Source organism: Lagopus leucura, unplaced genomic scaffold, assembly GCF_019238085.1.
Source record: "Lagopus leucura isolate 7727_CA_CO unplaced genomic scaffold, USGS_WTPT01 Super-Scaffold_100024, whole genome shotgun sequence".
NCBI lineage: Eukaryota > Metazoa > Chordata > Aves > Galliformes > Phasianidae > Lagopus > Lagopus leucura.
The window spans coordinates 9,693,667-9,715,129 of NW_024962276.1; the positions used below are offsets into that span (position 1 = coordinate 9,693,667).

At 37.6% G+C, this 21,463-nt stretch overlaps 1 protein-coding gene across 12 annotated transcripts in view; it reads left to right on the top strand.

The window, feature by feature from the left end:
- PITPNM3 (PITPNM family member 3) overlaps nucleotides 1-21,463 on the top strand; it is a 50,923-nt gene that overhangs the window by 23,243 nt on the left and 6,217 nt on the right. For 7 of the 12 annotated variants that reach the window (XM_042879959.1, XM_042879964.1, XM_042879966.1 and 4 more), the window contains 13 exons: nucleotides 947-994; nucleotides 4,947-5,023; nucleotides 7,565-7,800; nucleotides 11,539-11,728; nucleotides 12,891-13,010; nucleotides 14,575-14,756; nucleotides 15,724-15,893; nucleotides 16,632-16,802; nucleotides 17,066-17,251; nucleotides 17,996-18,144; nucleotides 18,913-19,029; nucleotides 20,003-20,119; nucleotides 21,065-21,213. In XM_042879959.1, coding sequence (XP_042735893.1) covers nucleotides 947-994; nucleotides 4,947-5,023; nucleotides 7,565-7,800; nucleotides 11,539-11,728; nucleotides 12,891-13,010; nucleotides 14,575-14,756; nucleotides 15,724-15,893; nucleotides 16,632-16,802; nucleotides 17,066-17,251; nucleotides 17,996-18,144; nucleotides 18,913-19,029; nucleotides 20,003-20,119; nucleotides 21,065-21,213 — 1,912 coding nt within the window. Of the gene's footprint in view, nucleotides 1-946; nucleotides 995-4,946; nucleotides 5,024-6,895; nucleotides 7,026-7,564; nucleotides 7,801-11,538; nucleotides 11,729-12,890; nucleotides 13,011-14,574; nucleotides 14,757-15,723; nucleotides 15,894-16,631; nucleotides 16,803-17,065; nucleotides 17,252-17,995; nucleotides 18,145-18,912; nucleotides 19,030-20,002; nucleotides 20,120-21,064; nucleotides 21,214-21,463 lie in introns of all 12 variants that reach the window. The other 5 variants (XM_042879970.1, XM_042879969.1, XM_042879971.1 and 2 more) reach the window with 3 other exon arrangements.

Consider the following 21,463-nt stretch of genomic DNA (forward strand, 5'->3'; position numbering starts at 1 on the left):
TGTAAGACAAAAAACAACCGTAATTTGTGTGTGAAACAGCACATTTCTGACTGATGAGGGAGGCGGTTGCCAGTCTGTGCAATTTGCCACAGTTTCTGCAAGACACTGAACAGAATTGTAGTAGTCTAATAATACTACTGTATTATCTTGGCTGTGAATTAACATTTTCCACTTAGTTAAGGTGGAAAGGTTTGTTTGTTTGTTCGTTTGTTTTCCTTAAATGGTCTAGACTTAAAAAGATGCTTGTAAATTTGCTTGTAAATTTGTGGGATGAATACTAAACAGGTTACTGGTACTTGTGAGGAGAAGGAGGAAATGAGACCAGAACCGAACTTCAGGAACTGATACCCGAAAGCTAAAAGAACATACTTCTCTGGATCTACCTTCTTATGAACAACATTTTGTGAATGTTTGTGAGAATAGATAGCATCAAATTTTAGTTATGTACTTGAAAGAACTTTGTGTCAAGCATTTGGGGGGCAGACTTAATGAGATGTCTAACTGTGGCATCTGAAAATTTAAAAATATCACAGTTCAGAATTAAAATATAGTATCAGGTGGTTTTGAGATCTGTTAATTTCTTTGGAAATCTAGAATTTCTAGCTGTCTTTGCTTACATTATTTTGCCTATGGATTGTATGTGTGTACTTGCTGTGTGAAATAATGGACTGTGAAGAATTGGCTGTATTTTGCATCTCATTATTTAAAGTGTTTTTGGAATGTTAAGCAAATACACCATGTTACACAGCCAAGACTCGTATTCACTAGGGAGTAATTCTCCAGTGTGTCTTTTGCTAAGCTCTTTCCAAAGAAGCCATTGGATGTTTTAAAAATCAGCTTAGTGGTCATGTGCAAACTGTTCACTGTAATATATTAGAAAAAGGAAGGAACTTGATGTTCATGTAAATCAGTCCTGTTTCATTCCCTTCTTTTTTCCCTTTTACAGGAGAAGAATCTGTGTTTTGTTCATCTGGCTTTCTACAGGAAAAGCAACGTGAGTCTAACATTATTTTCATTTTTCTTTGTATTCAATGCTGCTTAACAGCTAGAGATAGTAATAAATTTTGATCAGCAAAAGTGTGTTACTGTGCTTTCGTCAAATGTTATTTTTTGGAGTATGAAAGGGCAAAGGCTGTGTTTGCGTAATTTCTTCATTGTTACTGAGGTTTATGAAAATGTACCCCAAAAGTGCCTGTAAGACTTAGTGCATTAAATAGTGCATTACGCTTTACAGACTGTATGCTTTTTTTAAAATTTTTAATTTTTTTTTTTTTAATAAGAAGTGCAAAACAGCCTAGTAATGTAGTATGTTGCTAGATGAAGCAGGAAGTGTTCTCTAGGAGGGCGTTTTGAGCAGCATGAAGCATTACTGTAAAATACTAAATGGAGTTCCCACAGGGAAAACACATGACCGGGTTTTTTGTTCAATTTTTTCTCTTCTGCATTAAGCTTGTTCTTGTGCTAATCCTGCAAATCCAGAAATTCACTGATAGATTACCTGCATAACCTTGTAATACAGCCGTTTTCTAGAATCCACCTGCATAGCTAAAGAAAGGGCATAGAGAAGTGTGATAATATATGATATAGAAGAAGCATGCACTAAGGCACAAATTTGAACTGAGCTTTATATCCTAGCCGGCAGATCATTATTTAATTGTTTCATTAGTTTGTCCTAAAGTGGCTTATCTTTAGGAGTATAGTAATGTGCTCTAGCTTAAATTTCTCATATGCAGTCCGTTCGTTTTTCTTTTTGTCCCCTGTGGAGTTCTATGTGCAAGGTAGTTTTGTGATTCAGCAGTTTTATTTCTCAATCTTTGTTGTTTTGTTTTGTTCCGTTTTGTTTAAATTGCTGCTGCAGTACCTTCAAGTCTGTTCCCTCACAGGCAGAGTGTTTTGCAGTGGGAGTGGAAGGTGTTAAGTTTTGTGCTAAGTGAATTAATCTCAGATTACCTCCGAAAAAGATACTCATGTCTGTAGAGGCAAGATTATTTGAACTTCTAGAGAAATGTCTTTGTATACTAGCAGGGTAATTGATTGTGACCTTACAACCTGGCATGGTGGCTGGGTCAAGTAAGTGTTTAGAAAAAGACAACGACTTTTCATTCCTACTTGTAGCCTGCAGGAAACCAGTGGAGTGCTATTAGGACACATTCACTCAGGAGCATGAGGAATTCTTCAGTATTCCCCAGAAGAATCTTCTCAGTAATATGAGCTAGAGCTGTGTAGGATGGCTCAGCAGCTGTGTCTAGATCTGGGTTTTCAAGAGTTCTGTTCCCAGAAAGACACAATAGAAAGGCTGGATTTTTCCAAGTTCTCAATATGTCTGGGGCTTGGTTAGTTTTAAAAACTTGAACGTAAGGATAGCAGTGGGGACTAGCCATTACTACTGCCTGCTCACCGTTGATTAGTTTATGTAGATACCTGTGTGAGAGCTGACTGTCCTGAGGAATCAGGTTTCAGATGGTTCTCCTGTTCCTGTATCTTCTTGTGCTAGATTTTGAGAAGCCATAGTATCTTTCTAGTTGGTGAATTTGCAAGTTAAATAACTACTTTTCAAATGTTTTTTTTTCTTATTTCATCCTGAACTTTCCTGACTATATTACTAGGTATTAGAATGTAATCTGTTACAACCGATTGTTTTTTTACTATAGGATTTGAATACTGTTTTTTTTTTTCCCTACTGTAATTTGCATAATGACACAATTAGCATAATTTGGTCTAATGACAATATGAAACAAGACTACTGGAAAAATTTGTAAAATGTTGGTAACATCATCAGAGAGGTTTGGTCAGACAAGCCTTATTAGTATTTTACCTCATTAAAGCCCTTCCAATAAATAATAAAATATGCAATCTCTTGATCAGTTTGTTTTGCTGTCTAATGAAATTTCAGCGTTTTTCTGCCATACATCATGATGCATGTTCTTGGACAGAGCTTCAGCTGTTGAGTAGTCTGATTCATTATATTATCTTCATTATGGAGGAGGTCCCCATTACTTCAGTGTCTGATATTTAACCAAAACAGTAAAGCTGAATCTAGTCCCCAAATCTGGTTATCTTCCAAACATACAATTAGCAAAACCGAAATGTGAAATGGAGGCACATATTGATCCCCCGACACACAGACACACACACAAACACACACACACACGCGTGCTTCTTTGGAAAGAAGCCCAGTATATCACAATTCCTGGTTTTTAAAATCCAGTTATCTACTTTTTTTTTTTTTTTTTTTTTTTTTTTCCCACACATGTGAGGCCAGGAGCGAATTATCATTAAACCTGGCATCCAGTGCTTTAAGAAAAAAGCAAACCACTCTCTTTGCTTTCTAAAGATGTATTTTTAGAATGGGATTTTCAAAGGAACAGGGTATAAGTAATTCCAGAAAGCATTTTGCCTAGTGTGGTGCGCTGTGGAGAAAGGTAGCAGTGAAGGTTTCTGAGCATTTGGTGAGTCCTGGATTTCTTAAGTACTCTGTTGAGGATAAATATTATAGTTCACTGTAAGATGTTTCCTCGTGGTCTAGAATAACCCTTCTTCAGGACTCAGAATTCATGTTTGTATGGTATTGGTTCTGTTGTGAGCTAAGTTGCTAGAAAACTGACATTCTTCCTGTATGCAACTAAAAGAAAAGTGGGTCTGCTGGCCAAGCTTTTGGAAACGCCACTTTCAGTTAGAAGCATCTTTAAACTGCAGAGACCAGTTTTCAGAGAGTTCCATAGTGTGATTGCATTTGGTTGAAAGTTAAGGCTTTGTGGGTTTGTGTTTTTGCTGTTTGTTGTGGGTGTTTCTTGTGTGGGTGTTGTTTAGTGATGGTGTTATGTTTTGTTTTACACAAATATTAAATGACTAATCCTTTAAATCTTTGCCTGCCAGAAAGGCAAGAATAATCAATTTGTTTTTAAATATGGAGAAATGTGGCCATATTGTTTGATGGATATAAGGATTGATATTTGTAAGACTGGCTATGGAATTAGCTCTCAATTCTAATGCAGAAGTTAAGAGTATTTGAAGTTTGTTTTGGACTAAGTTCAGTGCTTTTAGGATAGCCTGACCAGACCCTGCTTAACTAGTCTATTCTTCTAGAGTCTGGCAGACTGTCCATAAACGTGTCTCAAGTGGAGTAGTAACAAACATGGTATGAGTTCAGTACTCCAAAAGAAAAAGTAAGCCGAGTTGTCTGTAGCATTATATGATGCATTTTATTTTCTTCAGACATGCTGCAGTAAATAGAGAAAAAATCTGTTTCAATTCAGGAAGCTGTCAGCGTGCACTCATAGCCTCCTTCCCACTTGTAAGGGAGAAGGTGTTAACAGAGATGGGAAGATTCTCATCTCATTTGGGATTTCATCACTGTCTGTAGAAGGGTTAACCTCTCAAAGAACTAATCTTTCAGACTTCAGTTGAATTAATTGCCCTTTAGTGAAATATTGCAATATTTAATTACTGTGTAAATTCCACTGACATACAGGAACAACAGATATAATCTTAAGACAACTTAGCACTTCCAGTTTGTAATTGTTTACTTTTAAGCAAAAAAAACTCTATAGTTTTTACCATGTCATACTTCTTATAATGAACTTATTCTAGTTTCTGCTCCTTCTCATTACCTGACAGTATTTATGTTTAGACAAAGTAATACTGCAGAGTCCATCATTTCAGCCTGTTCCAGAAAGGCACAGATGACAAACAGTACCTGTGCTGATACAGTATACCTTTGCATAAGGACTTGAATCTTGTTACAGAGAATCTTGTTACAGATATTGCTGTTAGGAATAGAGGACTCTGTATTACACAGGACTGCAAAGAACTTTGTTGTTCTGTTTGTCCACAGAATGTGAATCTTTCTGTCTTGAAACCATAACTGTATCTTAACTCCACAGATGTCTGTGAAGGATGAGGCACCCAAATATTTATATACTCAGTTATGTCTCTCTTCCTTTCAGGTGAATTATATCATGCCTCATTAAGAAAACAAAGGTTACCTGCACAAGGCAGTATTGAAATACATGAGGACAGTGAGGTGAGTGTTTCCCAAAACAAACTGTGCTGATTTCCAGGGTGCAGACATGTGGAAATACTGTCATATTGCATTATGGAATTATAAGCCTCTTTGGTGGCTTAATGTTCTTTTTGTTCAGTAAGTACACATGCAATCACAGAAAATCAAGCCAAGTTTTTAAAATATTGCATAATTAATTTGGGTGGAAATATGACCCTATGTCTCTTGAGAAATTGTTATGTATCCATAGCACTCCAGTGCAAATGCATATTTTGAGAAGGTTCAGCAGCAGTCTGAAATTGATAGTAACAGAATTACTTCTTTAGAAGATGCAAAGAATTGAAACTAGTTCTAGTCCTTCCAGTTGACTGATTAAGGTCATCCGTTCCCATGTAAACAGAAAACAGAAATGCCTACTTTTTTGTTTTTGAGGAATCCCAGTCCTAAAGCTCCCTGGAAATTATGATAGTCTTTCACTTCAGATGCCCTTTGAGTTGGTCCTTGAGCCCCTTTCCTTAGACATGCCTGGGCTGTTCCTTAGAGGCAAATTATTTTCACTCCCTTTGATTCCTTCTGTAAAGGATACCTGTTAAATGCAGTTAGCTGAGGCACTTCTAGTAACAGTGACTTGAGCAGTACTGACTTACCTGAGTTTTTCTCTCTGTTTTGAAGCTTTTTGTTACACCAACCTTTCAGCAGCGCTACTTGTTTACAATCTTGTGTTGGCTTTAGAAAGAACTCTTAGCTTTTTAAAGGGAATTAAGTTTCTCTTTGAATGACTGGATTGGGAATAAATGGAGTCAGAATTTGTAACTTAGAGCAGGAAAAAGTGGAACCTTAAAAATACTCATTCTACTTACATGCATATCCAAAACTTAAAAGGCAGAAAACACGCCTTCAGGAGATGACTATGAGACTTAAAATGAGTAAATGTTATTGGAGACTAAAAAATGTAGGCTAAACAGAGATAATGGCTGTGTGGAACAGCTTATGATTCTCTCTTTCAACCATTTCTCTGTCACTATTCTGTATGCTGAACTACATCTTTTTTCCTTATCTGTGTCAGTGTTTCCACCCCAACATATGCCTCTTCTTCCTCTCCTCCCACCCCACATATCCTCCTAAACTACGGGCTGAACTGTGTGTTTGTGCAGTTGCTTTGTTAGTTTCTCCCTTCTGACCCCTGCCCTTTTGATTTTGATAAACACTGATCAGATCCCCTCTCAGCCTTCCCGTTTCTAGGCTGAACAGCCGCAGGGCTCTCAGCCTTTCCTGTTAAGAAAGGTGCTTCAGGCCCCAACCATCTCTGCTGCCCTCTGCTGGATTCTCACTAGCAGTTCCATGTCTTTCTTGAGCTGGAGAGCCCAGAAATGGACACAGTTGTCATAATATTGGTCAGTTTCCTCACAAAAACATAATACCATGCTGAGAGTTGCATTCCTGAGGGATATATATATGAATTGTGGCATGTTTGAATGCCTGTTTTTAGAAGGCGCTGTGATGTGAATCAAACTGACTTTTGCCTTAAATGTCTTGCAGTTTAGATAAACTGGTAAAGGAATGAAAAAGAGAAGAGACATCATCTGAGCACAGCAGATAAAGATACAGACGTATTAGATTATGATCAGGTTGTAGTAGAATATAAAATAATATGAATTAATTAAAAAGACCTTGCTGGAAATAAATGGAGTTTATTTCACAGTATAACGTCTTGTTATATTTCAACTGCTTTCTCAGTAAATCACCTAATTTTCCTGGTCTTTTAATGTATTTAGTAAGTTGTCCTTTGAGTGAATGTGTAGAGTCTACAGAAGGGGAAAATAGAAGTGCATCTGTGAAACTTGCAAAACGTTGTTCCAGTTTCAAGTAGATAACATCTTGTTTTTTCTGCAGACCACATCACTTCACCTTCCATGGTAGATTGTTGTCTGTGTATGCATGCATTCACGTGCTCATAAATTTATTTATGAGATTTATGGCTGTCAGCTCCAGTACAATTTTTACTCTTTCAGTAAATGTCTGGGTAAGTTAACCCCACTTTTTCATTTTAATATTTTGTCAATTTCAAGAGGCTGCTGTTGTCAAAACTCTATCACCTTCTTTTGCTTGATGCTTTTATTGGCAGAAATGAAAATAACCAGAAATGTTCTCATTTGTTTTTCTTTTCAGATCCCATGATTATTTGAGATAAACCTTTCCAAATTTGCAGCATCCCAGTTCACAATACCTAGAGACTTAGGCTGTCTGTGAATGTTTGACGTCTTCTCCAGTGTGGATATATTTCCAATAGCTTTTGATGTGTACAAAGTTGTTTATAATTTTTGTTAGTCCAACACCTAAATCTGAGCTGCAAGGGCTTTACGGCAGAGCTTAGTGTGCTCTACCTGATTCAGATATACTTGAATTAAATGCCATCCCCCACCCCCTCCCAAAGTCAGGTAACACAAATGATCGCAGTGGGAATGGGAAAAAAAAATCGGTGCTTGTGAACATTTACCCTAAATATACCAACGCTTTTTGTAAAAAGGCTCCCTACTTTCTTATTTCCTGTTTTTCTCATAGGAAGTAGTTCAACACCAGAAATGCAAAACTCGTGTGCTAATTCTGATCCTACATGGAGGGAATATCTTAGACAATGGGGGAGAGGATCAAAGCAGCAAGCTGGCAGACATCAACACCTTCTGTTCTGTCTTTGAGAAGGTGACACAAGACCATTTCCCTGCTGCTTTGGGCCACATCTTAATCAGACTTGTTCCCTGCCCAGCAATCTGTTCAGCAGCCTTCTCTCTTGTTTCCAAGTAAGCTGATTTTGCTTTATATTATTTGGCTTTGCAGTGTGGTTTTGAAAGGCTTTTGACATGTTCATTCCCAATAGGAGCTACCGCTCTTTGAAGTCCTGTAGTTCTGTGGTATTCATTTGTTGCCATTAAGAATGCAGTATGTGAATGCAGTATACTCTTGAATGAGTTACAGAGAATGCATCTGTAATAAACAATACCTTTGGCTATTGAAGGCTTCAGTTCACAGTACATTTGAGATTTAGTTATATCTGAGAGCAGTATCCACATGCTCTTAAAGTTCTGGCAGCTTGGGGCCACGTCCGCTGCCCTGGGGAGCCTGTTCCATACCCAACACCCTCTAGTGCAGAACCCTTCTCCCAACCCCTGCCTGGCAGAACTCCATTCTGTTCCCTTTGGCCCTTTTGCTCTCACCAGAGGGCAATGCCTGCTTCTTTGCTCTCCTGTGAGAAGCTGCAGGCTGCTATGAGGGCCCCCCCTCAGCCTCCTCTTTTCTGGGCTGAACAAACCAAAGAGGTTGTTCATCAGATCACATTTCTTGTAGCAAGTCAGCTCTGTAGTTGATAATTATTGCTGTGTAGTATGCTGTGATAATATTTCAATGCAAAAACAAGTCAGGAAATTCTGAATGTAATTTCAGAGAAAGGGTAATTAGCAGCTTAGAGACCTGCTTGGTTTGGTATTTACTGTGCCCAGAGCAAGAACATAACTCTTAACTGTGCATCAGTAGTATGTTTTGAAGTTGCTTTGCATGCTTGTATGAAAGGTACCCTCACAGTGAAAAACTGTTGTTATTATTAATTTTAACAATCATTATATATATGACAGTAAAAATTTCAGATATGCACTCGTAATGACGTTGCTGTGAGAATTGAAAAATGACATGTAGCAGCAGTTCCTGGAGAGGAGGTATGACTTTTTAGATATAATCTTAACATGGAAGTCAGGAAATAAGAGTAGTATTCCTTAGTCTGCAGTAGATTTCCTGCATGACCTTGAATGGTCCATCAGTGCCTCACTTCTTGAAGTTGGAAGAGATACAAGGTTAAAATAATACAAAGAGATATTTTTTTTCAGTCATTAACCAAAAGCCTAGCACAAAGCCTGAGGAAGAAATAGGAATATTTATGCTGTCTTTGAATTGTACCTGTAGCCTAGAATATATGTGGAAAATTTAAGGAATATGGGTATAAGAGAGTACCATGGTTAAGATGTTTCTCTTTGTCAGGTTGTTAACATGGGACAGCAGCTGATCTTAGCCTGTATTTTCAGAGGATGTTACATTTATAAGGTTCATGTAGAAAGGAGAGCTATAGCAGCAGTAGAGTAACCAGCTTAATTTTACATTTTTTCCCCATAGTAAAAAATTTTCCGTGCAGCATTACTGGCACACTAAACACTTGATAGCCTTAGTTCCTGAGCAGGTTTTCCTCCGAGTGCTGCTATAACTGGCTTCTACATCCTCATAATGGTAACCAATAATATTTTATCAACTTGGGTAGCAGTAGTTCTGATTGTGCTGTGGTGCTGGTACTAGTCCAACCAGTATTTTAACTGAGCTCATGCAGAATATTCTGTAACATGATGATTAAAATATTAAAAATCTCTTCACTGTTTTTATTTACTTCTGTGGTCTTGGTGAGCTGAATTTAAAATACCAAATTGAATTTTCTAGTGGGCTGGTTGTCTGTGCCCACTTTTCTTCTTTTCAGTCCTGAAATTCACCCCTTAAATGAGAGAACCTTTTCAGGTAACGTGTATTTCCTTGGTGACATTTTCCTTGATATAAATATTTTAAAGAGATGTGTACTCATCTTTTCTGCATGATAGAGAAAGGAGAAAGAAATGTGTTCTTGGGCCTGATTCAAGTCTTCTGTGACTGTAAACCAAGAGCAACTCTGGTGATGGGGAGGAAAGATTTGGACTTGCTTGATTTTTTTTTTTTTTTTTTTTTTTTCCTAAGCGGAGAGAAACTTCTATTGTTTTGGGTTGTTTTTCTTTTTTTTTTCCTGAGACTTCCTTTAAATGATGGTCTCTTTTATGGCCTTTGTTGCAGTATAACACCTGAGCTTACATTTGAACTTTTTGTGGAGCAGAAAACCTCACAGAAGAGGATATGAGTTTTTTAAAATCACATTTGGGACCTTTAGATGTGAAAACAGTGATGCCTGCTATCTAGGTGACAGCAGTGGAATGGAGGGATTAGAGTATACATTAAAGTTCCGAAATACTGGTTGGACTCAAAGCTGTGACGGGCTTATAGTAGGAAGGGATGGCTAAGGGCAAACCAGACTGCTGAAGTTGCAACAGTGTTCACATCAAGAGGGAATACACTGAAACAGCCAGGAAAGAACTATAAGTGTGTGTCCAAGTAGCTACCCTGTAAAGAAAGCAAACCAGCAGAAGAAGGAGAGTTGAAGCATCAAAAGGCTTTTGAAGGATCCCACTTTAAATGGGCTTTTTATGGAGCCAGATCAGTAGCATCTCCTAGGTGTCTCATAAAGCATAGCCCACGGGGCTTGATTGACTGCAAGAAGAGCTGGTAGAGTAGAAGGAAGGAAGAGTGTGCTGGCACCCCAAATGAAAAGACTCCCTCCTGCTTTTTCTTTGTTTTTTGGATTCTCTCTTGTTGCATTATACAGTACTCAGCCCAATTGAAAATAGCTAAGCTGAATATTTGAATGTCCAGTGGAATCACTCCTGGTGCTGACATATGATTGCTACTGCCTTGATATGTTCTTGCACAGAGCTGCTTTTGTGGTTTATCTGTTTGGAGCTGACAAAAGGAGAAGTGATTCCCTGCTCTCACATTGCTGTAGCTTCACACCAGCAGCTTTTACAGTCAGAACTCCAGGAAGCAGTTGTGGAATGTAAAGTTGTGGTCAACATCCCACTTAGCAAACTGTGGAGAAGGAAGTGTGTTTTAAATTACTGAAATATTTTATCAAGTGTGAGCCAGATTAAGCAGCAGCATAAAATTTCATGTTTGATTTGAGTGTATACTCAATTTTATGAATGTGTCAGCATAGCGCGTGCCAACGTAGAGCAACCATCTGTTTGCCTTGGCACAAGTTATGTGACCTGCACCTTTGGTTCTCTGAACTGTTTTCTGCATTCATCTATCAGTCAAGATATGAATGGAATTTACTGAAAAATTTGCAGAGCACACATCCAAACTAGAATGCCATGCTGTCAAATTTAAGCTTACATTTTTAGCTGTTAAACCTCCTTTTTGAAACATTTTTCTGTGAAAAAAATTGCATATAATTTTGGAGGCAGTGCAACTTTGTTCCATCTTTTTGAAGGGATGGAACATTTGGAAAAATGTTTTTATATGCTTTTGAATAATGTTTCTATTTGCTGTTCTAGGAAATAACATTCTGTTGTAGTTTCTGAATCCCATTCTTTAATATAGTAAGTTAGTATATGGGGGGGGGAAAGGCTGAAAGGGAATAATCAGTTTATTCTCTTAAGTTATGTCCACTTGTATGTGTAAAAATAAGGTGGAAAAAATTCACCTTGTGTATTTAATTTCAGGAATGTGTTCTAGGGTTGTCTTAGTCTCATAAAGCTGTAACTCCTTGATTTTTAACTGTTGAGTGTTGTGATCAAATGGTCCTTTTTGTGCTTTCATAGTGAATTGCAAGAGCTCAGCCTATTTCTGTTAATAACTATTCATTTGCTAATGCTATGTGCTGCTTTTTGCATTTTTCTTGACGATAGCATGTTCTACTTTAGCCTAAATCCTTACAGCTATGATGAAAGCTGTCTCAGCAGCAGTGAAGACCACATCCCGCTGGCTGCTTTGCCCTTGCTGGCTGTTTCATCCCCTCAGTACCAGGACGCAGTTGCCATGGTGATCAGTAGAGCAAACCAAGTTTACAATGACTTTCTCAAATCTACAGATGGAGTTGGGTTTAACGGGCAGGTAGGACTATTATTTTCTTACATAAAAGAAAAATTCCTTTGGAGCAAGTATATTTCTTGTTAAGCTGTTTCTAGTATGCGTTCATGGTTTTAAGTTATGAGTGTGAGAGAACAATACTGTAAATTTGGTGCATGAACATTAGCTTGGGATTATTTATACAAAATGCCCTCTCAGTACTCAGCATGAGGAAGACCCTTCTGGAATCCTGTGCTGAATCTAACCTGGATTTATTCAGTCGGTAGAAAATACTATACCTTCTCCCACAAGCCTTTTGACACCTAAGCTCTTAGTAATTATTGCTATGAACTCTGATAGTATACAGGAGCCTTAGTTGTGTCTTAAGAGTGTATTATACTAAGCAATGGACAAGTCTGTGAGCCCAAAACAACAACTGCTAATCTGTGTTTCTGAGTTTGTCACACACCTTCCATAGCTGAAGAGTTGGGTCATCAGCACATCCCTGACAGCAAAAAGAATCCAAAATTTATTGCTTCTTTTTTGCCTCCATCACAGTAGTAATAAAGCATTTGACAGCAGAGAAACTCAAAAGATAAATACTCAGTTGCTGACTCTCTTGCAGATTTCCCATGTAGCTCTGGTATACTCATTTGATTTTTCTGGTATGGTCCACTCCTCAGGGAAGTCACCTGTTGAATTCTTCCAACTGACATGTCACAGTTATTATTATTATTCCTGCTTCTCCATCTCTAGACTAGAAAGAAATAGTACTTACCTACTTTAGAGTAAATATGTTACTGCTACTCTGTGTGAGTTATTGATGTTTTATTATTGGGCCCTTTAGATAGCTGGAAACATTCATTTCCCTAAAGTACAATGACTTCCTGTTTTCACAAGGGGGAAGAAAAAATTGCATTTGGTGTACAGTGTAGTGAAGAATTCTGTAGCATTTACAGCAATTCTATGGTTATCAAAACAGTCACTGGGATGGATATTCGTGGCATGGGGCATATGTCTGTAAATAAGAGGAAGTGGGAAAAAGTGACTACACACTTCAACTGCAGTAGGAAGCAAGGTATTAAAAAGAAAAAAAGAACAAGGGTTTAAAAGGAGTAGGGTATGTTTCTGCAGGTCTGTGATGGTTTTTGTTTCTTCTAAAATACTTGCTGCATTTCACTAACTCACTATTTTTTTACTCCTTCAGGTATGTCTCATTGGTGACTGCATTGGAGGCATTTTGGGGTTTGATGCCATTTGCTATAATACTAACAGAACTGATGAGAGTCAGAACAGTAGCAGGAGAGGAAGCATCAGCAGCATCCAGGTGAAGAGAAAAAAAATCTACTCAGCTGAAGTTCATTCCCTATATATAGATTCATTCCCTAGAGGGAAACTAAGAAATTCAGGTCCATATTAAACCACAAAAAATTTAAGGATTTGATAAATAATAATAATGGCATGGGATTTTGCTCATAAAAATTGCTGTCTGAAAATTAAGTCTGCAGCTTCAGTTTTATGATACATCATCAGTAGTGAAGGCTTTATTAGTAAATCTTTAAAGTAGGATTACTGGGTGTCATCTTAACTGTAGATGTAGATGTATCCTCCCAGTAATCTCAGGGTACTGTTTCTGCCAGTCTTTTTTTTTTTTTCCAGACACTATAGGATCAATTATACTACTGCCTAGGGGTATTCTAACATTAAGATGTGCTCATAAATAAGTTCTGCTAACTGGTGAGAGATGTGCCTACTTTCTGGTGAAGAATGTGAGTCACCTGAGGTTGAATGAACAGGGCAGTGAGAGTAACAAAGTCTCTAAATGAGTGCTACATTTGGAAATAGGAGAAATTCATTCTCACTGTGATCCAGAAGATATTTTTTTGGTAGTAGAAGCACTTTTTTTTTTTTTTTTTGTAAACATTTCTGTCATATAAGCTGCATTGTGTGTTCTCCACTTAAGAAGGAATGCTTGAGTTCAACTAATTTTATGTACTTTAGACTTAAGTGGATATGGAAGAGTGGTGTTGATACTGAATGAGGTGCCTGTAATGTATTATTTGATGGTTTTATGATGCTAGCTAAATTGTTTCATCTTTTGACTCTTTAGTTACATTTCTCACCAAAAATGGGGGAATGGGGATCAGAATGTAGGACAGGTTCTTTGACTGCATTGCTCTTGCTTATTGTTCCAGTTTTCCTACATTCTTTTTTTCCTACTCTTCTCCTTTTCCACAACATTGTAGAGCTTCCTTCCCAGTTTTTGTCTCTATCTTTCCCCTCTTCCATTTCATTTCTAATGTAAGTTCTAAGTTGAAAAGAACTAAGCATTGCATTTTAGAAGAGGAAGATGGTTCTCTCTTGCTGCAACAGCTAAAACACATTATTTTGAAGCAGACAACTGTCATTAGAAGAGATAGAGAAAATTGATGATTTTTACCACATGGATATATAATACATAAAACTCACCTGTGGATGACTGATTCAGAGCCTAATTATTGATACCATTTCAATGCAGATGAGTTGTTTTTTTTTTTTTTTTTTTTTTTTTTTTTTAATTGTGGCATTTGGGGGCACTGAGAGAGTTTCTATCAATAGAAAAAAAGACTTTAAATTGTTTGAAATGCAGTGAATAGTCTTTATACTGATCATTTCAGCCTTCTTCTAATGTACTACCTGGTGTATTTTTAAGTGGTTTAGTGTGTTTTTCAGAAGTGTTTCTCACTCCCTGCTAGGGCTAAAACAGGTGCTGAATTGGCCTAGTTTCTAACCCTTTCAACCACGGCTTTGATAAAATGAGGTCAAATGTATAAATGCATCCCGTTTGTATAAGCTCTGTTGAATTTCGATCCCTGTCTAAGTCTTCTTTTTGCTCTGTTCATTCTCTGAAGGATAATCCCCTTTTAACAGAGGACTCCAGTCTGGGTGGCAGAAAACACCTGAGCAAAAGCAATATTGACATCTCAGAAATTATGGAGGATGAAGAGCCAAGACAGCTGTTGCCTAGGAAACAGAGTGACTCATCCACCTACAACTGTGATACTATAACAAATCATCATGCTTTCCTGTCTAGGTAACTAGTGTGTGATAACTGAGTAAAAGAAATAGGATTGGCACTCGATTCAGCTTGTCAGCACTGGAGGGGCAGAATCATTTCTATTCGTTCTTTTGTGTTTCTAGAGGTTTGCTTAAAGTTCTTGCAAACATCCTCCAAAGACATAGATTTAGTAGGTTTGGTATGAATTTTCTCACAAGTTTTTTATTTATTTTTTATTCAGCTGTGAGAGTTTTGAGTATGCAAAACTAAATGCAAGTTTCATTTCTTCAGAAGAACCCACAGAAGTCAAGATGGATGAATTTGTTACTTTTTTTTTTTTTTCTAAACCTTGGATTCCCCTCACAGGCTTTCCTTTATTCTCTAAAGAGTAAGATGATTGTTTTTGCTGTTCAATTGGTCAGCAAGCTCCAGACTATCTTTAAAGCAAAACAACAACTAAAACTGAGTAAATGTCTTGCCTAGATGGAAGGAGGCTGGGAGCAAGATTTAACATAATTAACTTATTTGTGTCCTAACAAATATATAGCCATTTCTATGCATGTATGGCATAGAAACTAAATCAGCGTTTTAATCATTTACAAAATGAAAAGCTATGCACAAGGCATCACTGTAACTTTTTAATACCGTTGTCCTCATACAAGTTGAGGAGGCTCAAATTCATATTAAAAGTTTCAGAATAAGCTTAAATGCATCTATACAGCTAACAAGAAGAAGAGGTAATTTTTCAGTTTTTAGAGTTCTTGCATAACTTGCTGATAAGTATTTCAACAGTACAAAGCTTGTGCATGTTAAAGGTAATACATTTAATATCCACACTGGAAATCATGATAAGTGGCTGCTATACTGTAATTATTTTTCTACAATTTAAGGCATGTTTCTTGAATCTATATGTGGATGCTAGAGCTTTTTAAGATACCTGTTTGGGGAATGCATTTCTTCTCTGGGTTCATTATAGTTAAATGAGTGTATTTTCTTTACTCAGCATCCGCTCAAGTGTGTTGAAAGATGGCGCAGACTTTCTTCCTGCGAATTCCAGTCTCTCAGATGTAAACCTGGGCCGGTTTGATTTTGAGGTGTCTGATTTCTTCCTCTTTGGATCACCGCTTGGTTTGGTGCTGGCCATGAGGAGTACTGTTCTGCCAGGTCTGAATGGTAAGCTCTTTCTAACATTAGAATGCAGGATGCTTAATGACTTTGTAAACAAAGAGGTTATTTTAAAAGCAGGTAAACAAAGGCGTCTACTGGAAGTCTGGGGAATGATTTCCTGCTTGAAGGGTTCCTTCTTCTGAAAGATGGGAATGTCAGTGCAAGTTAGTACTAAGACATGAGATGATGGAGTTTAATTCCAGCGGTGTCACTGCTCACCTATTCATAGTAGTGTGTTATTTGCTGTTGATCATATATATTCCTCGCAGGGTAATGTGAAAGTTTTTACTTCACCAAGGAGTAATCCTAGAAAATGATACCAAAAGTAGCGTCTGTGTTTGGTTTAGTATGTCATCTTTTTCATTTCTGGCCTCATGACTAAACTTGGTCCCTGGATATGTTGGCTGTGAGCTGTTTTTAACAACACAGCAGGAGAGTTTGCTCAGAAGTTATATATTTTGTGTGCAGTCTGATTACATTCTCTTGAATACTGTACTGTGTGTGAAAATGTTTGTATGTTCGAAAGTGCCACAGTCACTTTTATAAGTTATTATTGGCTATATATAAACATATCCTTTAAAAGTAACTTTGGAATCTGCTTTCCTGAAATTTTAAATTGTGTCATAGGATCACTGGAAGACTGAGATTGCAGGAGTCTGTATTAACCATCTTTATGCATAGACTCCTTGAAAATCTTAAAGTGGCAATACCAAACTCTCTTTCTCTCTTTCATTCTCATTGAAGTTTGTCAGGTTCGCCCAGCCTGCAGCCAGGTGTACAGTTTCTTTCACTCCGCTGACCCATCTGCCTGCAGACTTGAACCATTGCTGGAGAAAAGATTTCATCTCCTGCCTCCATTCAGTGTTCCACGATACCAGAGATACCCACTGGGGGATGGAAGATCTCATCAGTTAGGTATAGTACCTATTTTCATAGCTCTGTTTATTTAATGTTCTCTTGACGTTTCTCTTGTTACACAGCTCAAGAGGATTTGAACAACAAATGTGCTAGCATGATAAAAGTAAGTAATCTGGGTCAGAATGGCACAAATATATTTAGCAAGTACTGAAAGAAGACAGAGGAAAATTCATTCATATATATGTATGAATATGTATATATGTGAATGAATATATGTTTCTTTATTTTATTTTGCTTTATTCTATTTCTGTTATCTGCAGGTGATGCTATCCAGAACTACAGTGCTCTGTTCCTTGAGAGCAGCTCTTTGAACATAACTCACTCTCAGGAGAGTTCTAAATCTATGAACACATCTCAGAAACAAGAGAGAAGGTTGAGCTTGGCCAGCACAAACAGTGAAAACTCAGGATCAGCAGAGAGCTTGTCATCAGCATGCCTCACCAACAGTGAGTGAAGCTTGTTGCAGTGTGCATAGCAAATGCCATTTTGTGAAAATGTGGGAGTTCCTAATCATTCTGATTATTAGGAAAATTAATTTTTTGGAAATTTGAGGAGAATGAGAACAGCCTAAGTTGTTGTGTTTTTTAAATAACACAATTTAGCTTGCTCTACTGTCCATAGTAATGTAGGTGAAGTAATAGAAATGAAGTTCTTTATATAGTCCCTTATATTAAGGTGACAGTCAAAGCTATGAAGAGTTTCAGACAAACTTGGGTTTAGAGCCATAGTCCAAGCATGAAGAAAGATACATAGATAAGAATCGTTTCTCTTAAGTGCTATAGATCATTATATTCTTCTTTTACAGACTGTAATGCTACATTAGTACTATCACCACTATTTGGAAAGTATTTACGATTCTTGCTATATAATATGATCATAAAGTTAACTAGTCTTTTCCTGTACACTTTTTGTGGGCCAGGAAGCAAAGGGCATCGTGCTGTGGTAACCTCTGCTTCCCAAAACTTGCAATGCCGTTTAGACAGCAGAACTTCAAGGGATTATGCAGTGAGTGAAAACAGAACTTCTGTGTTAGATTGATGCTTTCAACAGGCTCCAGATGTCAATATTAAAAAAACGGAAGGCTTCATTCTGTTATCTAGTTTATACATTTATACAGCAGATTTGTTATGAAGACATCTTTTAGAAATGTTATGCTTTTTTTTTTTTTTTTTTTTTTTTTTTTTTTGTAGTTACTGCTAAGTGGTGGGGAACAAAGCGAATTGATTATGCCTTGTATTGTCCAGATGTCCTGACAGCATTTCCAACTGTGGCCCTGCCACATCTTTTCCATGCCAGCTACTGGGAATCAACAGACGTCGTGGCATTCATTTTAAGACAGGTTGTTGATGTTTCTTTCTCTCTCCACAATGAAAGAGCTTCTCTAATTTAGAGGGAATAAGGAAAAATGAGGAGACTGAAGCGTATTAGAAAAGACTGTTCATTACCAGTCTCTCTTGTAATTGTGTACTAGTATGTTTATAGGCATTGTGTGCACTGTCTCCTTAGAATTCATTTCTAAGGTATGTGATGTCTCTCTTATTCCTGTTGTTTTTAGATCACAGCTGTCAGTGACTTGGAAATGATTCGTGCTGTGACCTCTAGAGAAAGTGGTGAGGTTGAGAAATCTCACCTGGGTTGAAAATAATTTAGTGATATTTGAGTGTGACCTGCAGTAAAAATATCTCTCCAAGAAGTCAAGATGACCCTCCTTGTAGAATCCAGTGATAAACATTTTAATTTGGATTAATCCAGTAATCAGTGTATCTTTTATCCAGTGAATGATGAAACAGCTGCTGTTTCAGAGGAAAATGGTCAAGAGAATAGTGCAGAAAATTACACAGTCATATTTCTTGATTAAATCAGTTGGGACGATGTCAGTGTGTTTGCTGCTCTCACATCTCCTTTTGGCTGGTGAAGTCCTGCTCTCTGCGCTGGTGTCAGTGGCTTAAATTCTTAATATGACATCATGGCCTGTATCTTTCTGTTTTGCTTGTGCTGTTTGCTCTGCAGTGTCACTCAGCTGGGACAGCAGTATAACTCCTTTCCTTGTCAAGCGCAGGGCTCCCCAGGCAGAACACAGTTTTTTAGAATGTTATTATCATTTCAGGTGATGAGATATGAAAATGTAGATTTCAAAGAAAATGATAGCCTGGATCCCGCAACGCTAAGCCCGTCCAATCCACGAGAAAAATGGCTACGCAAAAGGACACATGTCAAATTGAGAGTAAGTATGTCTCTGAATATCCAGGGTAGCTATGGAAATTGAGTTGGGCAGCACTTTAAGTGGAGCCTAATCTCCCAAAGCATGGAATTGTACTTAACTGCAAACTACAGAGGTGATCTAGCAGTTAAGAAATAAAAGCAATTAATACTTGGTTTACCATTAGAAATTTTTTTTCCCCAAATGCATGTGTTTAAATAACAGAAGGACCTGTTAAGCACAGGTTATTCTTCTGTTTTCTTACATGCTGGATGAATTCAAAACCCAAGAAAAAATATTTTCTTCTTTCTTTAGATGCCATGAGCTTAAATAATAAATGAAAAAAATTCACATATTGTGAAATTTCATTTGGAAGTCACGGAGCTTCTGACTATTCTTTTGCTGTAGAAAAATGAGCCCACTACGTTTCAGATACATTTTTAACAAGTACTGAGTAATACTGTAAGTGTTAGTATGCACTTCAGAGCGCAGCATGTTGAAGCATGATCATCAGCAAGTGCTTGTGTCCTGTATATGCTAAAAAGTATACTCAGTTTGAAAGTATTGCCAAGTTGTAGATATTCTTCCAGCATTAGCATCAGTTAAAGCATTCTTGTGCGAGATTTGCTTTTATGCATTAATTTTATGAAAAATTCTGGTTACTAAAAATATGGGAAAGTGCCTCACAGGATGAATGCCTTGCATGTGATAATATTACTCTATGGCACTGCTTGTACTGAAGGATAATTGACATTTCCTTAAGCGTACTCTCCTATATAGTTGGAGTGTCTATAAAGGTACTCTCTTACCTTGTCATCTTGGATGTTCTCAGTGGTGTCTTTATTCAGTAACACCCCCATTAATGGGATCCTGGCTCTTGCTGAAAGTTCCTCAAACTCACTGGGACTGTGTTTCTTTATCACTGTGCTTACCAACATAATAGAGACAGTAACCTTACATAAAAACTAACACTTCCCATTTTTTGGTCTCATTTCAGAATGTGACTGCTAATCATCGGGCAAATGATGTAATTGCTGCAGAAGATGGTCCTCAGGTACTTGTTGGGCGCTTTATGTATGGACCTCTGGACATGGTAGCTTTAACAGGTGAAAAGGTAAAGATCAAATATTCTATTTCCTTATTTGTTGTCAACTGACATACAGATAGTTGTTGAATATAATGCACATGTAGTTCATAATACCAGAGAGAGCCTTACAGAGAGGGGGAGTACATAACTAGCATCCCACCATGCTGTAAGCACGTTTTTTGGTAGATTGCATTTTTTCTAGCTAAAATCCTTTTTATATGATGCTGGACATCTCCTCTGGTGAAAGAAGAATATGCTATGCAGTGATTTCTGAACCTGTCATCTGTTTGCATCATCTGCTGGAGATGATTAACTTGAGTAAGGATAAAAAATAGTTGAATAGCAGTTGGCAAGTCACTTAAAGGAAAGTGTATATACACCTTTCAAGGTAAGAGAACTGGATAAAGGAATTGGGATTCTAAAGTTTGGGTAGCTGCTGTTTCTCATATACATGGAAGAGTAAAGAGTAGTTTTAGAATTTCAGTAATGTGACGTAGCTGGATCAGTCGGTGCTCTTAAAGCTGACTGCAGTAGCAAAGTTTAAAAATAACAAAGCCAAATAAATATTGAGTGAACTCATTTGGTTACATTCAGTGAGACTAAGAATTTTTAATGGAAATTAATGTAGCAGTGTTGCTGAGCTGCAAATAAAACAGAGGCACGGAAACTTCACTTTGCCTGTTCTGAAAGTTTAGAATTCCTGAGCTCTGTGTTTTCTTGATACCTTCAGTACTGAGTGTTTTAATTGATCAAGACAATAATGAACTCTTGTGCTGTGTGTTAGGAAGCGTTTTCTGGTTGTGAGGACCATCTGAGAAGTTTCTGAGTTTCAAAGTTCCTTGAAACTTGCAACCTTTGGTTACAAAACACGAATTAAGATAATAATATGATGAAGACCTGGCATGCCATGTTCCTAAGGTGGTAATAAAATTGCCCACTATCACACCAGGTGACTTTGTGTTGGTTTTGCAGGTTGATATCTTCATAATGACTGAACCATCTTCTGGTAGGTGGGTCTATTTTGACACAGAGATATCCAACAGCAGTGGCCGGATATCCTACAGCATACCCAAACAGAAGAGACTGAGAGTTGGTGTATATCCCATCAGAATGATTGTCAGGTAACAGTTCCAAGCTGATACTACAGCTTTTATGGGCTCTTGTGATCAGGAAGATATTGATATGTAGGATAGAAGGGGGCATGGAGGGGGATTTTGGTCAGTTCTGGATTATACTGCAGACTTCTGTGTGGCCTTAGGCAAATGATTTAATTTCTTTGCACCTCAAGTCTCCAGTGACAGTTCTGTTTATCTTTCTTTGGTCTATTTCCTGTATTATCAGCTTAGATTTGAAGCAGCGACCGTGTGCATA